General features: G+C 47.3%; 1 protein-coding gene across 4 annotated transcripts in view; it reads left to right on the forward strand.

The window, feature by feature from the left end:
- Positions 1–17,566, forward strand: part of DEAF1 (DEAF1 transcription factor) — a 51,688-nt gene extending 34,122 nt beyond the window's left edge. For 2 of the 4 annotated variants that reach the window (XM_072637417.1, XM_072637421.1), the window contains 3 exons: positions 8,575–8,640; positions 14,974–15,063; positions 16,779–17,566. In XM_072637417.1, coding sequence (XP_072493518.1) covers positions 8,575–8,640; positions 14,974–15,063; positions 16,779–16,883 — 261 coding nt within the window. In that variant the 3' untranslated portion in view covers positions 16,884–17,566. The remainder of the gene's footprint in view (positions 1–8,574; positions 8,641–14,973; positions 15,064–16,778) is intronic. The other 2 variants (XM_072637419.1, XM_072637420.1) reach the window with 2 other exon arrangements.
- The last annotated feature ends 3,788 nt before the right edge of the window (positions 17,567–21,354 follow it).

The raw sequence follows: 21,354 nt of genomic DNA on the forward strand, positions 1-21,354 counted from the left end.
TCAGAACCCTAGAAAATGCTGAGGACAGTAAGTCTCCAGACTAACATATTCACATGCCTAAGTAACCCCAGTGGCCAAATGAGATCTTTGAACCCAAGGTCTGTTAATAAGTTAAAAGATGTAACTTCAATACATATTATTTATTTACAGATACAATTTCATAATTTTCCTAATCTCAGATGAAACTCACTCTACTATACGCAAACTTTTAAGTTTTCCCACTTTGGCTCAGAATGGTCCTAGTTTCTCAAACTCCATTACTTTCGAATTTTATGTATGTAATTCCTGCATGTAGTTGGCAGGAATGATAAGATCTTAGGATTTTGCCCAAGTAGAAAGTCCGAAGGAACCTTCCAGATAAGAATAACGGAAAGCACACGTTGCCTCTTTTTAGAACAAAATATAACCCATTAAATATTTGACAGTTCTCAAACATTTTGACCACATTCTTTTGACAGTTTAATTCATAATCTAAAAGTTCTTTTTCCGATTGGCATTTCTGATACAATGGTTGCCCAAATTTCACAATATAAGAAAAATTGTAAGAACACGATAATACCATCCACAATACCGTGTATCTAAACGTGAAACACAACTTATTACTAGGCAGATGACTGACTGGTGATTCAGGGGACTGCATTTCCAAACCATCTTCCATAGAAAATCATTCATTTGATCACTTTGGCATTCTGTACTGATCACGTTCAAGACCGATGTGTTTATATAGTGTTTACTGATAGTGAAGCACTGTGCTAATCACTTTGTGATTAATATGTCATGTGAGCCTCACAACAGCCCTGGGAAGCGAACTTTGGAAAGGGGGTGAAGTAACTTGCTTAAGTTCACACAGCCAATAAAGTTTTGGGACGGAATTTCAACTCAGGTTTTCCTGACCTGTGCATTTTCTAAGCATATTGCCTTAATGCCAGATAGCAAAACTATTTTGCATGAAGTTCTGATTTACCATAATCATGCTAATAGGAGAATGTGTCTCGCTGTAAATGAGACCACGTTATGATTTAATTTGAGGACAAATTTTGACCAAATCCTATCTGAATTTATAATCACTAATAGTAACATTCAAAATCTTAATTTTCCCAAGGGCCATTAGCTGTCAGCGCCTCAAATTTCAGAGCTCACTGCTTCAGTTAGCTCTCTTTCAGAGATTCATGGTGATAGTTTCACCTTTTTGGTTCCTTTAAAATCACCCAATGAACCCGATCAGTTTCCTTTGTATCCTTAACCTAATCCCCCCTAAACTTTGAGGGGGCAGATAAAGTGCAAGTCTCACCTTTCCCTAGCATACTATTCTTTCCAGTTTTAATCCCAGGACACCCTCAGGGGTTGGGGGAGGGGCTCCATGTGGCAGTCTCCCCTTCCTATCCCCCTCCTTTGAAGCCCTCAAGGCTCTGAGAATTGGGAATTTCATGCTGCAGATTTACTTCCAAGGGTTTCCATTTGGCAAAAGTTATTACTTGATAGAACATAGTCTGTCCGAAATTTGCTAACCAGCATTTCGCTAAAAAGTTTCTTAAATTCTCATCTCAATGGAATCAAAAACCTGCTCACACTTCTTTCCAAACCCCAAACCCTCTATTCACACTATCTGTGCAAAGACTCCAAATTCGTTGGCTTTCAGCCCTTTCTCCTCTCATCCCTACATGCTTAAACTTTCTCCCTTCTTTTTTATATCCTTCCCCAGTCACTTTGATTTTGAAAGGAGCCTTTCATTTTACAGTTGGATTTCCCCTTCTCTTTACCTTCGCTGTTTTCTGAAGTCCATGTCATTTCGAAACATCTAACATTCTACCAAATCTCCTGTACAGATTTCCTGATACACTATATTTTAACTTCTGGAACTGCAGAGTCTGTTTCAATTTAGGTGACTTTGCTACAAGTTTACCTAAACAATTAAATTCTGTTAAGTCATTTCAAACTCATTTCATTGCTCCTTATTCTCTAGTAAGTGACATCAACTTCTACTAGAATAATACAGCTATTGCCCTGCAGGAAGAGGAGAGGGGTTGTCTGGGTTTCATTTGGATCCTAGGTGCAAACCTCCAAAAATCCACTGAGATGTTTTAGCAGCTGCCATAATTTGGAGATTATACTTTAGTTACAGTGCCATAAATTTCTACAAATCAGGAAAAAGATTTCCTTCCTTTCTCGTCTGTCTTTATCTCTTCAGTCTCCAAGCTGGCCAGGGTTGTGAAGGCAAATAGAAAGAAAGAACCTTGAAAATTTTCCTCCTTATATCCCACCGGAAGTCTGATCAAAAGTCAGTGAGAGTAAGCCCCTGCTTAATATTAATGACAGCTGGGGGTGTTGTTTGGAGACCTCATTAATCTTCCAAAACCTTTCCAAGCTCCCTTTCTGTGCTGACTCACTGCAGCCCCTTCCAAAGTTCTCTACCCTAAAGAGACCTTGTGCAAGCTAGAGGCTTCTGAAGTGGAAGCTGGCAGTGTTTCCTTGTTCTAGGCTTTTACATGTATCCCCTTACCATTCTGTTCTTTGGTGATCTGATATTGAGCAAGGACCAGTATTCTGGTCTGCCATCTGCATATGCACCACATTCTTTTTTTCATGCACAAATAAGAAAGAATCAGAGTGGGTTCAGAGCCTGTTTCTCTTTATCCTTCCTGAGTTTGGGGTGTCTAATTCTCTGACCATTTTGTGGCGGACTAACCACTAGGGGAGACCACTTTGACCCTCAGACAAAGGTCCTGTACCTACTTCAGAGTGGAGTAGGCTGTTCTGCCTGGCTTGCCAAAATTGATGAATCTTTGCCAGGGCCTTGCCCACAATAATGAAGCAAATTCAGAGAGAATGTTAAAAGGAGTTTATTCAGTATGCCAAGGCAGTAAGCACTGGGTGGGCCAGCCAGGATTCAGTCTGTACCCTGCTTTTTATGCACAGGAGTAAGCAATTTCTGTATAGCAGAAAGACATTCTTTCTGGTTTGTGTTTCAGAGGAAGGGATGGGGTTAGTGTCACCTTGTCTCTTGATTGACCCATGTAATTTATGAGGAGATGGGATTAGCCTTGGCTTCTCCCTCATTACAGTATCAGGAGGAAGTGAGATTGGTACCATGCATAATGCCATCTTACGCTTCTGTGCATTCAACATTTCAAACAAGGTTTTAGAAATGGAGTCTCCAGGCTGACCCAGCACAAACTGCTGGCTTGCCACGCTGTCTCCTGATTTGTTCCTTTTCTTCCTTCCCTTTAGATCTAGAAACTCCCTAAACAGAGGAAGGACAGGTAAACACTCCCTTGGCTATTGAGTTGAAGGATGGCCAGGGGGAGGCACGAGGCATCTGGTAAAAATATTCTTCCAGAGTGCTCTGAGGACTTCTTACTGTTTTGGTGACCTTTTCTCAGAGGGGATGGAAATGGAAGCACTTTGTGCTCCAGACCCTTGCCAGGGAGCAGGAGGGTGTTTCTCAGAGGTTTTCCCCAAGTGCATCTTAAAGAAGACCTGGCATCCATTCTCAGTCACAGTTTGGAGGGGTCCAGTGACATGGCTGACTGCTTCCACAGGTTTGGGAGGTGAGGATTATCCTTCCCAGGCTCCCAGTCAGGTGACATGTCCTTAGTAGGAATCCCTGGGGGACTCTCTCCATGCCTCCTGACATTGGGAGCCGTTTTCAGCTCTGTCCCTTAGTGAGTCCCTTCGGGTTTCAGGGCCCTGGACTGGCCTAAGAGCTAATATTTCTTTTAGATGCATACTTTTTTTCCTCAGTCATTTAACTCCCCCTCTGAAAGAATGAAAAGCCCCTATTTGGTGCAAACAGCCTCAATTAAATTTGAGTTTATTTCCTCCCTCATCCCTTTGCCTTAAGGCATCAAATGACTAAAAATACTTTTTTCCTTACTCAACATTTTAAACAACACTTGGAATAGTTTCAGCATTTTTCTTTTGAAAATCAAAATCCTACCAGATTGAGGGGAAAATGCTCCATTTCTCATTTGTATTCAGAGGCTGGTGTTGGTAACTTGGGAAAACAAATGTTTTGGAGAATAGGATATACTTGTTCCTTCCTCCCTTGGGAAACCGGACCACACTGCTGGAGACCAAGGCTGAAGTCATTTTCCCATTTGTTTACTATAACATGAAATTAAGACTTCTTATTCTTATGATAATTCAGATCCTAAACTTTAGAAATGGGAAATGTAGGGGAAATAATGATGTAGAAATCTGCCAAGATGTTCAACTGTTTAAAAATTTCTTGCATGAAGCCGTCCTTGAAAAGAAGATGGTGACAGCATGGCTTGCAGGGTCAGTTCTTCCGTTACTCAGAAGGTGAAGCCCTGGTGGTTTATATCTGCATCTCTGGTCTTGGATGAACTTCACTGTCCAGTGACGGATGTTGCCATCCTAGGTCCCTGAGACCCGAGGGCCAGCTGGGCCAGTGGGTGTTTTCCTGAGGGAAACTGGTGTCCTGAGGCTCCAGCTCATCCATAGGTTTTTGTCCAAGGCAGAGTAATCAGAAAGGTGCGCTTTTGCACGAATCCGGCTGCTTCAGGAGTCCGTCCTTCTGTGGGCCGCTTAGTGGGAGATGCTTGTCTGGGAAGGACACTGTGGTTTTGCTTCCTAGTAGTTCTTTGGGGAAGCAAGTTCTGTAGTACTATAGAAGAAGGAAATGGTGGAACCTGGGGAGGAACTGGGCACTTTCTGTAAAGAAAGTCACTTGATAGGAATACTCTCTGCTTGTAGCCACAGAGAGCCTGGCCTTGGAGCTGTCCAATAAAGGTGCTGAAACACCCTGGGGGCGGGGGGGGGGGCGGACACTCTGGGAGCAGAGCAGATGCTGTCAGCCCCATGCCTGAAATGTTGTGTTTGCCTGTGGGTGTCTCCTCAGTGCCTTTCTATTTGTCTGTTTGGTTAGGCCATGGGAAAATGAGAAGGTCCTCCTTTGGCCTGAACATCACCTGCTATTTGTTTTAATGCTTATGTGTTGGACTGGTGGGCACTAGGTGGCACCACAGTGCATAGAGTGCAAGGCCTGCAGTCAGAATGACTCATCTTCCTGAGTTCAAGGCTGGCCTCAGACCCTGCTGGTCCCAGTTTCTTCATCTGTAAAGTGAGCTGGAGAAGGAAATGGCCCCAAAGGGGGTCAGGAACAGTCCGACTGAAAGGACTGAGCAACCATAAAAGAGGCCTGTATCCAGAAGCTTGGAGATCTGGCCCCCAGGCACAGCCCTGAGGCTTTGAAGTAGAAGTGGTGATGGAGGGACCAAGGATGTGAGACACTGTGTAGTCACATCCCTCAGCGGTCCCACAAGTATGCTCACTGGATCAGCCAGCCTTTGCCTAAGGACCTCCACCTCCAAAGCAGCCCTTCTCTTTTTGGATATTTTTCTTTGAATGTACCTCTTTTAGACTTTTACCCATTGCTTCTCATTTTGTCCCCTGAAGCTGAGGAAAACACATCTCATTTCTCTTCCTACGAGAGCTTTTCAAATATTTGAAGATGGTTCTCAAGGCCTAGAGCAGGGGTGGGGAGTCTGTGGCCTTGAGCCACATGTGGCTGGCCTTTTTGCCCTTCAGTTGTTCTGTGAAGTTTGGATTCAGTCAAAGGGCCCCACTTGAGGTCCTAGAGGGTCCCCACAGATTCCCCACCCCTGGCCTAGAGTTTGCAGACTCAGTATCTCCAGTTCTCCTGTGGTATAATCTTGAAGCCCCTTCCCCATCTTGACTACTTTCTTCTAGATGATGATGACAATGTTCTTCCCTAAAATGTCTCCCAGACTGATTGCAGCCCCCCAGGTGTGGCTGAACCAATGGGGACAGTCCTACCAGAATTCGGAGGGACTCTCCTCACCTCCTTCATGCCAGATCATTTTCTTCCTTGGGCCCACTATGTCCAAGATGCTCTGTTGGGGGCTGGAAATAGACAGCCTCTGTCTTCCACTTGGCATTCTACTTGGAAGAGCCTCTGAGGTCTCTCCCCAGTCTAAGGCTCTGATCAGACACAAATATCAATGGATATAAACTCTGAGAACTGTAGACTCAGAGATGGGAGGGGTTATTGGATTCAGGCCAGTGTCCTAGCCTTTTGAGACCTTTCTTCCTCCATCCCTCCAAACCCCTATTCAGAGCCCATCTGGATGTCTGAGAGGTGAAAGGTCCACTGCCAAGAAGCTGCTGTTCCCCATCCTTCCCTCTCAACTCCTTCCTCCTCCCCAGGCTACCTGAGAAACGCTCTTGGTTGCTTTACTGCTCATATAGCTTGAATTAGATTGGAGTCATCAATTTTGTGCCTTCTGGTTGATTGTGCAGCCTCTGAAGCTGAGATATAACCAATTATGGATTGATTCTCTGCACCAAGAAAACAGGTTCTCCACTAGCCAGCACAGCACCATCCATAGGTGGAACCATCAGAGCAAATGGAAAAATTCTGAATGCTATGGATTGGTTCACTTATGTTGGCAGTGCACTTTCTAGAAATGTCCACATAGATGATGAGGTTGAAGAATGCGTTGCCAGAGCTAGCCCAGTGTTTGGGAGGCTCCAAAGGAAGTGTGGGAAAGGAGAAGTATTAGACTGACTACCAAACTGAAGGTCTACAGAGCCATTGTCCTGACCTTGTTGTATGCTTGTGACACTTGGACAGGAAGTATATCAACGCCATGCCAGGAAACAGACTCGGAATTGCTTCCCCTTGAATTAACTTAGGAAGATTCTGAAGGTCACCTGGCAGTGTAAGATACCAGACACTGAGGTCCTTTCTCAAGCTAAACTGCCAAGTATTCAAACTGCTTCAGAGAGCACAGATCTGATGGTCTGGTCATGTTGTGTGAACATAAAATGTTTGCTTTCCAAAAAGACTGTTTTATGGAGAACTTACTCAGGGCAAGCAGAAGTGATACAAGGACACTCTCAAGGTCTCTTGGAATTTATTGTGTGACATGGGAGACACTGGCACAGATGTAGGCGTGCCCTTATCAGAGAAGGTGCTGTGCTCTGTAAGCAAAGCAAAATTGAAGTAGCTCAAAGGAAATGCAGGTGCACAAATTTCGAGGATCCAGCCCAGATATTCGCAGGGCCTTTTTGTGCCCGACCCATGGGAGAGCATCCCGAGCTCATGCTGGGCTGATCAGATATAGTCGGACATACTGCACCTTGACCCCAACGTGATGGTGTCATCGTGGTGATCTTCATGCATGGAAGAACAACCAACTAGTCAGCCTTCTGGTGAGCTGGAGGACCAGCAGGCCCTGCTGTCTTCCCTTGCCACCTGCCCTATACTTAACCTCTCCTCTTATCAAAGGAGGAGCCCCTTGGGAGCAGGGACCGTCTTGATTTTTGTCTTTGTGTACTCATTGCCTAGCATGGGGCCATGGGTACAGTGGGTGTATTACTGGACTTGGAGTCACAAAGACACAGATTCTAGTCCTGCCTTAAATGTCTGTTATCTGTGTGAACATGTGCAAGTCAGTCATGCTGGGGGAGCCCCTGTTTCCTCAGTAATGTCTGTAAGGCACTTTGCAAACCCTCCATGCACTTGCACTCTAACTGAGTGGTGACCATGAAGGGGACTGCATCTCATGGGGAAGCCTGCCATGTGTGGTTGTCATGACGACCCAGGAGTGTGAGTTAGTGTTTGTGCCCTTGCCTGACAGAAGCAGAATGGATATTCTAACTACTTGTCTGACCTGTCTGACTCCGTGGGATGCTGGGGCTGTTGTACTGACATCGTGGGAAAACATGAGAGAGACAACATTCTTCCACATGCCCCAGACCATTGCAGCAACCTCCTCATCACTCTCCCCCCTGCAAGGATAGGAGTCCACCCCCCTTCCACCAGCATACTCTACTGGCTCCTTGCTTCTGTGAAAAAAGCCGAACACACTTGGCATTAAAGCCCTCCATAACCTAAATCCCACCAGCCTTTCCAGCTTTAGTACCCTCCACCAGTCAGTCCTTCGGGATTTGTTCTCCACCTGGGACCTCCATCTCCCACCTCCATGCCTTTGTACAGGCAGTCCCTCATGCCTTGAGCACCCTTCCTCCTCCCCTCAGTCTCCTATATAACAGCTCTGACACCACCTCTAGCAAGAGGTGCTGAGATCTTCCCTCTACAAGCGGTGTCTTGTTCATCTTGGATGTACTTAGTGGGTACCCATGGTCTCCTGCTGGAGTGCAGAATCCAGGAGCAGAGACTTTCCTTTCTGTCTTTACCTCTCCTCCCAGGGCCTGGCGCTTATCGTAAATGCACACATATGCTGTGTGAACGTCAGCCACCGTCCCATCAAAACGGCTCTATTGCCCCTGTCCAGTCGTTGACCCCTGAGAAGCAGCCTGTTGAGTGGTGGCTTTGCCCACATGGCTTTTCTTGAGTGAGCCATGCTTCTGGAGGGGACGGCACTGACCTGAGGCAGAAAGAGAATGGCCCCACGGTGGGGCGGTCTCTTTCCAGGAGAAACGTTCACGACCTTGGGGTTGCCCATAAATGTCTCCCATGTGTTTCTTGTGCATAGACTTGAGAAAGAGAGCACGTCTAGAACTCGCAGCAGCCAGCCCATGACTGAGTTTGTGCTAATAAATACAGTCCATGTCTCCTTGTTTCAGCAGTATCAGAGCCAGCTCTTCCAGCCAACTGAAGATGTCGAAGGGAAAGCTGAAATCATCATCAAGGTAAAGACCTTCGGGCAGCAGTGGCTCCTCAGGGCAAATCCACCCTTTGCTTTACTTACCCCTCTGAGCCTCTGTTGGTGTTCAGTCATGTCTGATCTGTTCGTGACCCCATTTTGGGTTTTCTTGGCAAAGATACTGGAGTGGTTCTCCACTTCCTTCTCCAGCTCATTTGGTGAAGTGACTTGGCCAGGGTCCCACAGCTAGTAAGTCTGAGGCCAGATTTGAACTCAGGTCTTCCTGATTCTAGGCCCAGCCTTCTATCCACTGCAAGGTATAACTACCCTTGCCATCTGTAAATTCTCCTGGGGATTTTCCCCAGGTCGAGGGAAGCAAGGCCCCATCCCTTCTGGCCACTTGTGTCCTAGTTGGGGCTACACAGCCACAGCATTCCACATAAGACCAAGGAAGAGTGCTCCTCCTTCTCAGAAAGTGCCCTCTCCAGGGGAAGTCCAAGGGTGGTTGATATCAAAGGGTCAATGAGATCACTGGAGCTGGAACAAAACCCCAACACCAAGGATTCGAGGAAGGCTTCTGTGTGGCCTCTGGACTGAGCCCTTTAGATTCTGAGAAGCAGAGGGGTGGAGGACGTTGCAGGTGTTCTCAGAGGCAAGAGATGGCATCAGGGAAGAGGAGCAGGCCACTGGGAAAAAGTCTAGAAAGGGAGTCCAGATTTAGAATGGGAAGGATTTGAGTTGCTTAACTGTGGCGCTCAGAGTAATGCACAATCTATCAAGCCTCAGCGAGCCCTTCCTGTGTGCCACCCACTGGGCTGGGATCTGGGGCCTCCTCTCACACAGCTTCTAGAGGAAGGGAAACGCAGAAGCTAGGAGGTGAAGGCCTGGAGTTTGTAATAGGGTACAAGGGAGCCACTCAAGATGGTGGAGCAGGGAAGTGATTGTCATCTGTGTGCTCAAAGAAGATTGTTGAGACCAATTAGGAGAGGTGAGGTGAGGACCTGGGGTGATGCCCTAGGAGATCTGAGAAGGGGGTGGGGGGATGGTGGTCTGAACCTGCAGGAGGCACCTGCATGACAAGAGGTGGGGAGGGTGGGGGGGCCTTTGGAGGGGGCTCCATGGTTAGCGGCATCCATGAGAGCGGCTGACAGATAGTGCTGGCACTCAGCTCTTGCCTTCTTTAGCTGCCTCCTGTGGCGATTCCTCTCACTTCCGTGGAGTCATCTCTGCTTTTCATTTACTGTTGGATAGAAAAGCTCTAACGCTTCCCCAAAGCTTCTGGCCACCTTGATTGGCTTTTTCACTCCTCTGGGACTGAGTCAGACACCAAGCCACTGGCAAATAGGGATGATTCGTCTCCTCTTTGCCCACGCTGACACCTTTCATTAATCTCGTCTTGTTCCCATTTCTGTGTTGTTCAGTTGTGTGTGACTTTCTGTGACCCCGTTGGGGTTTTTGTGGCAGAGATCCTGAAGGGGTCCTCCATTTCCTTCTCCAGCTCATTTTACAGATGAGGAAACAGAGGCAAAGAGGATGAACTGACTTGCCCAGGGTCTCCCAGCTAGAAAGTGTCTGAGACCAGATTTGAACTCAGGAAGACAAGTCTTCCTGACTCCAGATCTGGTACTCTTGAGCTCTGGCACCACTTAGCTGACTCTTGGCTATTTCTAGAAACCGTCAAAAATCAGGGGGAAAGGGAGTCATTTTTGCTTTTCCCCTGTACTTTTTTCCATGGTAAATAATATTAGCTCTTGGTTTTAGATCTATCATTTGATCGTATTAAAGAAAGGACTTTCTAAACCTTTTTAAAAAAGATTTTTAAATACAAATGCATTTGGTCAAAGGCTTTCTGTTTTCCCGTTGATATAATTATGTGTTTTGTTGTTTGTAGGATTAAATATCCCAATTTCTAAATATTCTGATTCCACACTGCCCTTCTTCCTAACTCTCTGTCTGCCCAAGGCCCTTCTGACCACCCAGGTTCAGACCCACAACGTCTCATTCCTTCCCCCAACATCCAGGTAGCTTCCACTGCTGTCTTTGTTAGATGCCAGTGACTGCCACAGCCTCCTAACTGGCTACATTTCTGGACATTTCTGTGGGGACATGACCTGGGTACTGGTCCCACGTTATTTGGTAAAAGTTGGAGGAGAGAGAGGCTGGGAGATAGCTCCGGCAAGCCTCCACTCTGAGTCTTAGTGGTGGGATAGATAGCTAGAGCCAGTCACAAAAGATGGTTTTATGATTTGGCTAGGCCAGATTGGTCTTGGGCATAGCTGGCTAAATTCACCATTGGAATGCAGGGTGATGGTCAGGTGGCTTCCCCTAGGGTCTGAAAGGGAATTCTCTCGTTCTCTCTTCAGCCGTAGAGTCCTGCCAAAGAGCTCCCTTGAGTCCCTGAGCCCAGAGTGATGGATCTGAGGCCTCAGCTTAGTCCTGGGAGCCTCTAAGGCTGCATCTTCCATGTAGGTGGGAGGAAAAGTGAGGCAAACTTCCTAAATAAAAGTGGCTCCCAAACCCACCTTTCTGGTATTTCAATCAGGAGCAGAACCTTGTCTCAGAGACAAGGCTCCCCAAAGGTCAGGTCAGCTGAGGTGGTCCTTTCCTTACTTCTTTGTATCCCCAGTGCCTAGTCCAGTACCTGGCACACAGTAGGCGCTTCATTGGTGCTGGTTGGTCACGTATGGATGAGAAAGTGACTCCTCTGATGTGGCTTGGTAGGCAGGTGCGCTTCCAGTGCACCAGCTTGGACAAGCCACAGGCCTCAGCCCATCCTGATGGCCCTACTGCCCCTGGATCATATTGCATCTTAGATAGAGTCAGCTGGATTGTGTGGGACAAGCTCCCCAGATGAAATGTGGTAGTGCAGGCTCGCCCAGAGACTGGAAAAGAGGAGGGACAGAGTCGCTGACTTTACCTTAGCAAGAGCCTTTTCTCCAATTTAAAGATGAGGAAGTGTGGCACTCAGAGGGTTAGTCATATGACTTAGCCCTGGGCTCTGCCCATCCCTGCACTTTACCACAGCGAATTGCTTTTTCAGTACATTTCTAGGTTTTGTGTCCAGATGTTAGTGTGTTAAGGATGAGTGAGGTGTAATTGGGTCGAGGTAGCTGGGGAGGTGAAGAAACACATTAAGCTCAGCTTTGGTGTGTTCACACCTGACAGAGACAGAGAAGGGAGGGAGAGGAGAGGGGCAGTGGGGTACATCAAAGCGCTGGGTTGGAACTTGGGGGAAAGAGAGAACAGCACCCCCTCATGGTGCTGTGAGGATCCAGCAAAAGTGATCCTTCCAAGTGTTGGCTTGTCTCAGCGTTCAGAGATGGAGCTCTTCCTTCAGGAGGAGTCACCCTCTGCTCAACCCTCCCATAGGCTCAGTGGCCATATCCTCCTCTGGCTCCCGCCTCCCATTCCAGCCTCATTCCCCATCACTGCCAAACCTGTGTTTCTGAAAGACTTGGCCCTTCCATGGATCTCCACCTCCCAGAGTGCTCATGACCTTCAAGGCTCAGGGGTCCTTTCCCTGAGGCCCCTGTTCAGTGCTCTCTCTGTCCTCTCTCTCTCTCACACTCTCTCTCTCTCTCTCTCTCTCTCTCTTTCTTTCTCTCTCTCTCTCTCTCTCTCTCTCTCTCTCTCTCTCTCTCTCTCTCTCTGTGTCTCTCTCTGTGTCTCTCTCTGTCTCTTCATCTCTCCTCCCTCCTCTCTCTCTATGCCTCTGTCTCTCCCTTCTCTCTCTCTCTGTCTCCCTCTCTCTCTCACTGTCTCCTCTCTCTGTCTCTTTCTTGTTCTCTCTCCCTTCCTCCCCCCCTCTTCCTTGTACCATATGTGTTGGGGAACAGGGACAGTATCTGGTTTAGTCTTTGGGTCCCCAGAACCTGGTGCACTTCTTGGAATGAAAGGGGAGCTCAAGTCCCTGCACAGTTGAATCAGACACCGCAGTCTCAGAAGATCCAGAATCACCCAAAGGAGGGTGGGAAGAGACTCAAAAGCTTTTTCCTCATTCAATCAAGCAGCATGGATTCTGTGCCTACTCAGTGCTAGAGCATATGCTGAGCCTGGAGTCATGGATGACTGGTTCAAGGGCCCTACTTCCAGTGCCTGGCACACAGTAGGTGCTTAATGAATATTGATTGATTGATCAGTGATGCCTTGAGTCATCAGAATGTCAAGTGCTTTCTTATACAAACATGAACCCAGCCCAGAAGTAGAGTACATGGCTTTTCGAGTCACCATTTCAAACCCCACTTCCGAGTAAATGGCTAAAGCTGGTTCCTTTTTTTTTTTTACTTTTTGGCACATGAAGTCCACTGTCCACCCCGCCTTCTTTCACCTGTCTGTGCCACGGGCCCAGGGGACCACCACACTGGCCCAGCCTTGGGATTGTGTCCTTGCCATCTGTGGTCCAACTGAATGTAAGAGTGAACAGGCCCAAACACAGAGAAATCACTTTAATTCCTGAGACAAAAGGCAACAGGTTATTTCTTGGGAGTCAAGTGGACATTCTGCTATCAAAACACTTGACTTCCTCATGGGAAGGTTCTGTGACTTTTGGGAAGTGAATGGAGAAAACCATGGAAAACTAAGTGATTTGTTACCCTTTATCTTGTCTTTATTTGCGTTTGGCTCTAGAACAGAGATATTCAGGAATGAAAGTGTTCAATCAGTAAAATTCTCAGAGGAAATCACCACGGACGGGTATGAAGTGTAATGAGTTCGTCAGTAAAGTGATCCCTTTTGGGAGGGGTTGTGATACAGAGGAAAGACTGATGACTTTGGGGTCTGGGGACAGCTGTTTACTTCTGCCGAACAGCTTGGACAAATCTCTTCATCTTTTGGAGCCAGTTTCTTTTTCTCTAAAATAAAGGGTTTGGAGTAGAGGGCCTCTAAGGGTCTCCTCTGTTTCTAACCCTATGAAATATATCTTCAATTCATCTGCCATGATTTGACTTAGTGGAGGTAGGTTGAGAAGAGGCAGCATCAGTGACTCCTCTCAGAGTCAGAGGAGCAAGGTTCATTGAGAAATAGGTGAATCAGTGGAGCAGATGAGGTACACGGTGTACAATGAGCAAAGCAGCCTTGTGTCTGAGAAAACCACAGATCCCTGGTATTGGCCAGAATTCACTATTTGACAAAAATTATTGGGAGGTATCCTGGCAGAAATGAGGCAGAGATCCTTATCTCCCACCGTCTACCAAGGCCATCTCCAAAGGGCTGAGATGACTGAGTTGGAAAGGGTGATGTCATGAACAAATTAGAGGAGAACAGAAGAAGCCAGCTGTCAGCTCTGTGGATTGAAGAAGAGTTTATGACCCGACAAGGGATAGAGAGAATCACAAAGTAAAATGGGCAAGTTTGATTCCATGTAATTGTAAAGGTTTTTGTACCAATAGAACCATTGCATCTAAAATTAAGAGAAAAGCAGGTAAATGGTGTGTGTGGGGGGGGGGGGTGGGTGGGGAAGGGGGATCTTTGCAGCAAGTTTCTCCATTAAAGGTCTGATTTCTGAGATGTATAGGAAACTGATTAAAATTTATAAAAATAAGAGCCATCCATCAATCAATGAATGGTCAAAGGATACAAACAGACAGTTTTCAGAGACGAAATCCAAGTATCGAAAACCATATGCAAATACCCTAAATGACTACCAGGCTTTGTCTTTCCTTGTCAGTTGAGGAGAAGGGATGTTGGAATGGGAAGGAGAGAAGGTGGATTTTCATAAAAATAAAATAAGATTTCATTAAAAAAAAAAGAACGAGGTTCCAAGTTCCTGCCCTGAGATTTACTCTGCCCCCCCCCCCCCCCATGATCCTGGACAGCTCATCTCCATTTCCTCGTTTGTCACATGGGAATAATAGTACATATAATAGTCTGAACTGGGATGCCAACAACCAGCTCATTGGGTGAGCCATCCTCTAGACTGGGGGATCTCAACCATGGACCATGAGCTTGTTTTATTGAACCGTTAATGACTATATTCAGTCCCAGTGGTTTCCTTGGTGATGATGCATGTGTTTGTGCATTTAAAAACATTCCTGAGGAAGGGTCCGCCACAGGGTGTAGGTTTTTGTGTTGCTGTTTTTTTTGTTTTTGGTATTTGTACATACAGCACCAGCACCTGCTGGAGAGGGATGATAAACATGGGACCTGTGAACTCCTGAGTGAGTCCTTGGCCCTGGACCAAGGGTGTCATAGCCAAAGCCACCCACTTTGATTAGGTGAGAGTGTCAACCTCACCCACTTACAGTGGAAAGGCCCTTCCCCTGCCTCGGGTCTCCGGTCTGCTACAGGGAGCCCAGAACTGAAGGATGAGGACTCCTCTCCCATTTCCTAAAGCTCTGCTCTGGAGGCCAGTGCTCACTCGGTTCCCTTTTCTGTTTTCCAGCAATCTTGTGTCAACTGTGGCCGAGAAGCCATGAACGAGTGCACCGGCTGCCACAAGGTCAACTATTGCTCCACTTTCTGCCAGCGGAAGGTAATTGGCCTCACCCCTCCTCCCAGCCAGGCATCCCACAGGCTCCTCAGTTACCCACATCTCCTTGCCCAACTCTGCAGCGACCTAGCTTAGGTTGCTAACTCAGGATCAATAAAATGGTGCCAGTGGCCCCACCAAAGATCATTAGCCCTGCTCAGGACAGCAGACATGCAGTCTTGCCCCAGGACTGTGGCGGCTCCTCTTGCCTTACTAGTCCGGATAGTTTCAGGCCTAATTGCCTTATCTGTTCGCAGCGAAGAGCAATAAGAGTGTTTACTCATGCATTTTTCTGTCATTGATCACCTTCTTATTGCCCTGCTGGCGCTGAGGAGATCTCTGAAAGATCTGTAGTTTCCAGCAATTAAAACTTGACTTTTCCGTGAGAATATGGGAGGGATATTGCTCCTCTACCAGAGAATATAGTGGGATTGGGTGAGGGGGTTGGGTTAGAGGGATGTGTTTTTTTACAGCAGATTAGAATTTAAATGTGTCCTTGGAATGGTATGATGGCTTGTGGCCCTAGGAGCAGTTCTGCCCTGATGAGACACATTTGGAGTTCTGGCTTGGCTTTGCAGGTCAGCCTCACCCTGACTCCAGGCCACTGAAGCCTGGGCATTGTATGGAGCTGTCCCTGCAGTGTTGTGGAGCTAATGTAATCTTTACTTTATCCTTGGATTTAAAGGGCTGTTGGATTCGTCTAGACTGATTTAGGTCACTAACAATGGGTCTCTTCTGAGAGGGGAGATTTTCTCCCCTTGCGAGTACTCGAGTACTCGCTGGTTGACTCAGATGCTTCGCCTTCAAGGCACGTACAATGTGGGTTCACTTCCAGGAATCCATGTTCATTAGCAAATCACGTGATCCACCTGAGCCACAGTTTGCACATTTGTGAAATGGGCTCTCTTGTGCTGCAGCTTGCTTCTGAGGTTCTGGTGAAGACTGCCTTCTAACAGTTGGCAGGTGTTCCTTCGGTGTGGGTGAGGTGCCAAAGATAGAGCGAGACAGTCCATAGGTGGATGCAGCTCCTAGCCCCCCAGTGGAGACTTGAGCTCAATCGTCAGCCGTTCTAAGACAGACAAAATTAGGCTCTGCAAGTGTGTTTAATCCTCTCAGAGCTGAGGGAGTTCATGCAGTAGCCTCTCCCTTCTCCTTTGTGCTGCACCAGGTGAGAGCTGCCACATTAATCAGCACCTTGAAGTGTGAGAGTTGCTTTACAGATATCTCATTGGGCCCTCACAACAACCAGGAAGTGCTATTATTATCCCCATTTTACAGCTGTAGAAACTGAGGCAAACAGAACTTAAATGACTGGCCCAAAGTCATGAAGCTAGTGAGTGTCTGAGGCTGGATTTGAACTCAGATCCTTCTGATTCTAGGTCCAGTGCTCTGGCCACCTCTTAGATTTAATTTTCCCTGTCCATGTTCATGTGTCCGTAACTTGCTGTTTCTTCTTCATGTCTGCAATGCTCTTGTCCTTCAAGACTCACTGTAGTCCCCACTCCAGCCTCAGACCTTGGCCAGCTTTGTGGCCTTCTACAATTGCTCTTAGGATGCCGACCTTTGCTTCCCTCCTCCCTGAAGCCCTTGTTCAAGTCAGAAGTTTGTTGAGGGCAAGGCCTGAGCCTTAGACAGCCCTCTCCAGGTAGAATCTCCCACTGTTTTCCCTGCCCCTTTCCTGAATCTAAGAGCTGGTCCCATATGTTCTCCCCTTGCAGGACTGGAAGGAGCACCAGCACATGTGTGGGCAGTCAGCCACAGTCACTGTCCAGGCCGATGAAGTCCATGTCACTGAAAGTGTGATCCAGAAGGTGACTGTGTGAATGAAGGCAGCAGTGCCCCCAGGGCCAGGCAGCAGCAGGGGGATGGGGGTGGACAGGGGCTGGCCATGGGACCTGGACACTTCAGAGGACCCCCCATTTTTTCTTCCTGTGGCGTTCCTCTTGCGAGGAACCATCATGGTCCTTGACAGTAAAGGAAATGGGCACACCTGGGTTCTCTGTGGAGAGAATGGTGTAGTGGCTGCTGACCTCTTGCCAAAAGCCTGGTGACACTGTGGTTGGGGAGGACTCTGGAGGAGGCACCATAAGGTTCAGATCCCAGTGTCCCCCATGGCTTCCATTGTGAGACCACAGGTCCTTGGACCTCCCTGGGGGAAACTGTCTTCCCTGGGTAACAGCAAAGGCCCCTTGGCCCAAGACTCTGGACTTTTGCATAGGCCACCCTGAAGGACGAGGAGCCTCCAGCATGCCTAAATGGTACCGTTATACATCCCCTGGGGAAGGGGGGCACAAGAACTGACTGACAGACTGACAGGTTCTGCCAGGCTAGAAAGGCTTCGAGCTCACGCGTCCCTCAGAAGACTGAATCCTCAGCCTCTGGGGCCCTTTTGGCCGCAGGAACTCATGAAGCATCACATCTGGGCTGCCTGGCACCCTGGCCTCTGCAGGGACAGATATCACTGTGGTTTTCAGAAAATATAAATAAACGACTTCACCACCACAAACACCTATTGAGTGCCTGCTGTGTGCAAGACCCTGCTAAGGGAGAGGGACACAAACAAAGCGAGAACCTGCCTGCCCCCAAGGTGCTCACCTTCTGTCGGGAGAAGCCAGCCCCGGCCATATCCCAGCTCTTCCAGCCTCGGCGGCCTTGAAGGGCCCTTCTGTCCTTTTAGTCTATGAGGAGAGAGCACACTAGTGGTGGGGCTGTCATAACGGCCTTGGAATAAATGGGATATTTGAGTAGAGTCTCAAAGAGATGGAGGTGAGAAGGGAAGAACACAAAGATGAAGGAGGGGGAGTGAGGGGCAGGCTCCCTTGGCAGGATTTGTTAAGAGTTCTTGTGGGGCAGGGGGGAGAGGAGGGCCCACCCCTAGGAGAAACTGCCCCCCTCCACTTTAGCCAAGGGCCTACTCTACTCCTGGTCAACCTGATTAGGACTTTGCTCCATGCTGAGAAGGGAGGGAAGAGATTATGGTTCCTATTTCAGAGTGAAGTCTCACCCGCTTTGGCTGCATGGCAGCTAGGAGCTGGGCCAGGAGGAGGGGGCTGCTGCTCAGTGAGAATGGGAGGGAATGCTGCTGTTTCCCTTCTGGAAGATTTGCTTGTTCATTCTCTCCCCCTTCTTCCCCTCCTCAATCGAATCCTGTTTTCGAGCCTCCAGGCTTCAAAGCAGCTATTGTTTGGGGGGGAGAGTCAGAATGAAAGCAAAACTTTTGTCTTTACCTGGCCCCCATCCGCTGCACCTTCTTTCCTTCCCCCAACCCACAGGGCCTTCCCAGGATAAGCAGCCACCCTGGTGGTGGCCTCCTGGGGAGGAGGCCAGGCAGTGATGGGAGAGGGGGCGAAAAAGTATTCCTTGATTTGCTTACCCCTCTTAAAGTGACTGTTTTGTTAGCACGCATGTGTGTGTGTGTATGTATGTATGTATGGAGGGGGAGTGGAGGGCAGACAGAAATTAGATTCTATTTGAGGCATGTAAGACTCCTGGAACCCTCCAGCCAGGGTCCCAGGCTGCCCAGCAAAGAGGCCCCAGCCTGGTCTTATAGGACCAAACTGCTCCCTCCTGGTATGGGGAAGAAGCTAGATGAGATGCCCTCAAAACATCTGCTTCACCCAACCCTGGTCAAGGCAGGCGAGGATTGAATGCAAAGAAATGTACAAAAGCTTTTGCAAAGATGATTCCACTCACCATCAATACATGGAATGTGCTCACATTTACATATAGCATAAACTCCAGGATCCCTGAATGATCAACAGCTCTTGTTAAAAGAGAACTTAGCAGATATCACATTGAAATAGCAGCCTTGAGGAAAACAAGGCTGGCAAATGAAGGCCAGCTTACTGAAATTGGAACTGGCTATTGTTGTGCTCGTCCTTTGTTGCTGAAGACCATGATATCAGAGAAATGACAACATGACTTGCGTTTGACTTTGTTTGGAGTGGAGGAGGGCTGTGCAAGGTCACCAACCTCACTTTCTCCTCCTGAGCCATCTGGATCCAGTGACCAGATATTCATCCAGATGACTGGAGATGGCCCAGGATGCAATGGGAGACCTTGGCCTTTTTAGGCTAAGGTCTTTTCAGGTAATCACTTAGAGGGAGGTAACACCCATTCAATGCATAGGCCTCTTTAAGAAGTAGTCTTAATGGCCCCTTTAATGAGCAAAAGAAAAAAAAACCAGCTGGGAGATAAAGAGAAACAGTTACTATTGATAATCACTGTAAGCCAGGAGGGTCCCGAAAGCAGCCATTAAGTGTTAACTTACCTTCCTTTGGAGAGTAGAAGGAAGGGGAGAGGGAGACAGAAGGGAGAGGATGAATTGAGTTACCCAGCTAGCTGGGTCCCCTTTCTGGCAACTGGGTCTACTCACAGGTTATGTTCATCCATTGGTTTTGAAGACCATGACATCAGAGAAATGATGACATGACCTTCACTTGACTTTGTTTTGAGCGAGGGAGTGCTGTGCAAGGTCATCAGCCTCACTTTCTCCTCTTGAGCCATTGGAGCTGGGTATATGTTTTTCTGGAGTGGCTGTAGTGAGGGGAAGCACCATGAAGCCAGTGTAGATTTTGCAATCAAAACTAACCTAGTCAGCAAGCTTGTATGCCTCCTAAAAGGAATGAATGACAGATTCATGACAATGCAATTGTCACTTGCAGAAAAACATCACACTACCGTCATCAGTGCCTGTGCTCCCACCATGATGAACCCTGATGAGGTCAAAGAAAAAGTTTTTGAAGACCTGGAGACCCTTATCATCAATGTGCCAAGGGAGGACAAGCTTATAATTTTGGGGGACCTTAATTCTAGAGTAGGCTCAGACTACCAGACTTGGTAGGGAGTCCTTGGTAGGAATGGAGTTGGAAACAGCAACAGTAATGGTCACTTACTACTGAAGACTTGTGTATGTCATAACCTTTTCATCACCAACACTGTCTTCTGTTTACCTAAATGAAATAAAACTTCATGCATGCACCCTCGCAGCAAACATTGACATTTAATAGACTATGTGATTGTAAGGAGAAGAGACAGGATGTGAGAGTGATGAAGGCAATGTGTGATGCAGAGGGCTGGACTGATCATAGGCTTATCCTCTCCAAGCCAAAAATGATGGCGCCAAGGCAAGTCTACTACCAGAAAACTTAATGTCAACAGATTAGAGCACTTCTCTGAACAGGAACAGTTCTGAAAGCTGAGCCAGCATATACTTGGCAACAGTGGAGCAGAAAAGGAGTGGGCAGCTTTCAGAGATTTGGTGTATAGCACTGCACTGGCTCATCTGAGTCAGAATACTTGCAAACATCAAGACTAGTTTGATGACAATGATGGGAAATTCAGAAACTGCTAAATGAAAAACAAGAACTCCACAGGGTTTGCCAGCAAGAAATTCATCCTTCTTTAAGAAGTCAACATTTATTTCTGTCAAAAGTAAAGTACAACAGAAGCTTAGAGAGATGCAGGATTCTTGGTTCCTTAAGTAGGCAGATGAAATTGAGTGTTATGCTGATAGTAACAATCCAAAGTGCTTTATGATGCCCTGAAAGCTATTTATGGACCAGAGACCTATGGTGCATCTCAACTCAGAACTGATGGAGCCACATTGATTAGTGATCTAGAGAGACGGACTAGACACTTGTATAGTGCTCTCAACAGGCCACCATCAACCAATGTGGAAGTCATTGACTGTATGCCTCAGGTTGAAGTCAATCCCTTTCTAGTCAAATTTCCAACTGAAGAAGAAGTTTTGAATGCCATTAGGCTCCTCTTATGTGGCAAAACAAGCATTCCAGCTGAGATATACAAGATAGGGGGTTCACTGTTCATAGAAAAACTGACTGAAATTATCCCTCCACCATGCAGAGTTCAAGGATGCCTCCATTGTCCGTCTTTATAAAGGAAAAGAAAATATGTTGTTCTGTGACAATCACAGCGGGGATCTCTCTCAGTCATTGCTGGCAAGATTCCAGAGTTCTCCTTAATAGGCTGATCCTTAGCCTGGAAGATGGTCATCTACCTGAGAGCCAATGTGGTTTCAGAAACAGTCAAGAAGTGGTCAGTGTTTGCTGCCTAACAATTCCAGGAGAAATTCCAGGAGCATGACAGAGATCTGTATATAGCATTCATAGATCTGACCAAGGCCTTTGATACTGTCAGTCATGAGGGATTATGAAAAATTTTGTCAAAAGCTGGTTGCCTGGAGAAGTTCATCAGCATTGTACACCAGTTCCATGTCAGCATGCTTGCCTGGGTTCTGGATAACGGACAATGCTCTTGTGCTTTCCCAGTCTC

Source organism: Notamacropus eugenii, chromosome 2 (assembly GCF_028372415.1).
Source record: "Notamacropus eugenii isolate mMacEug1 chromosome 2, mMacEug1.pri_v2, whole genome shotgun sequence".
NCBI classification, from domain to species: domain Eukaryota; kingdom Metazoa; phylum Chordata; class Mammalia; order Diprotodontia; family Macropodidae; genus Notamacropus; species Notamacropus eugenii.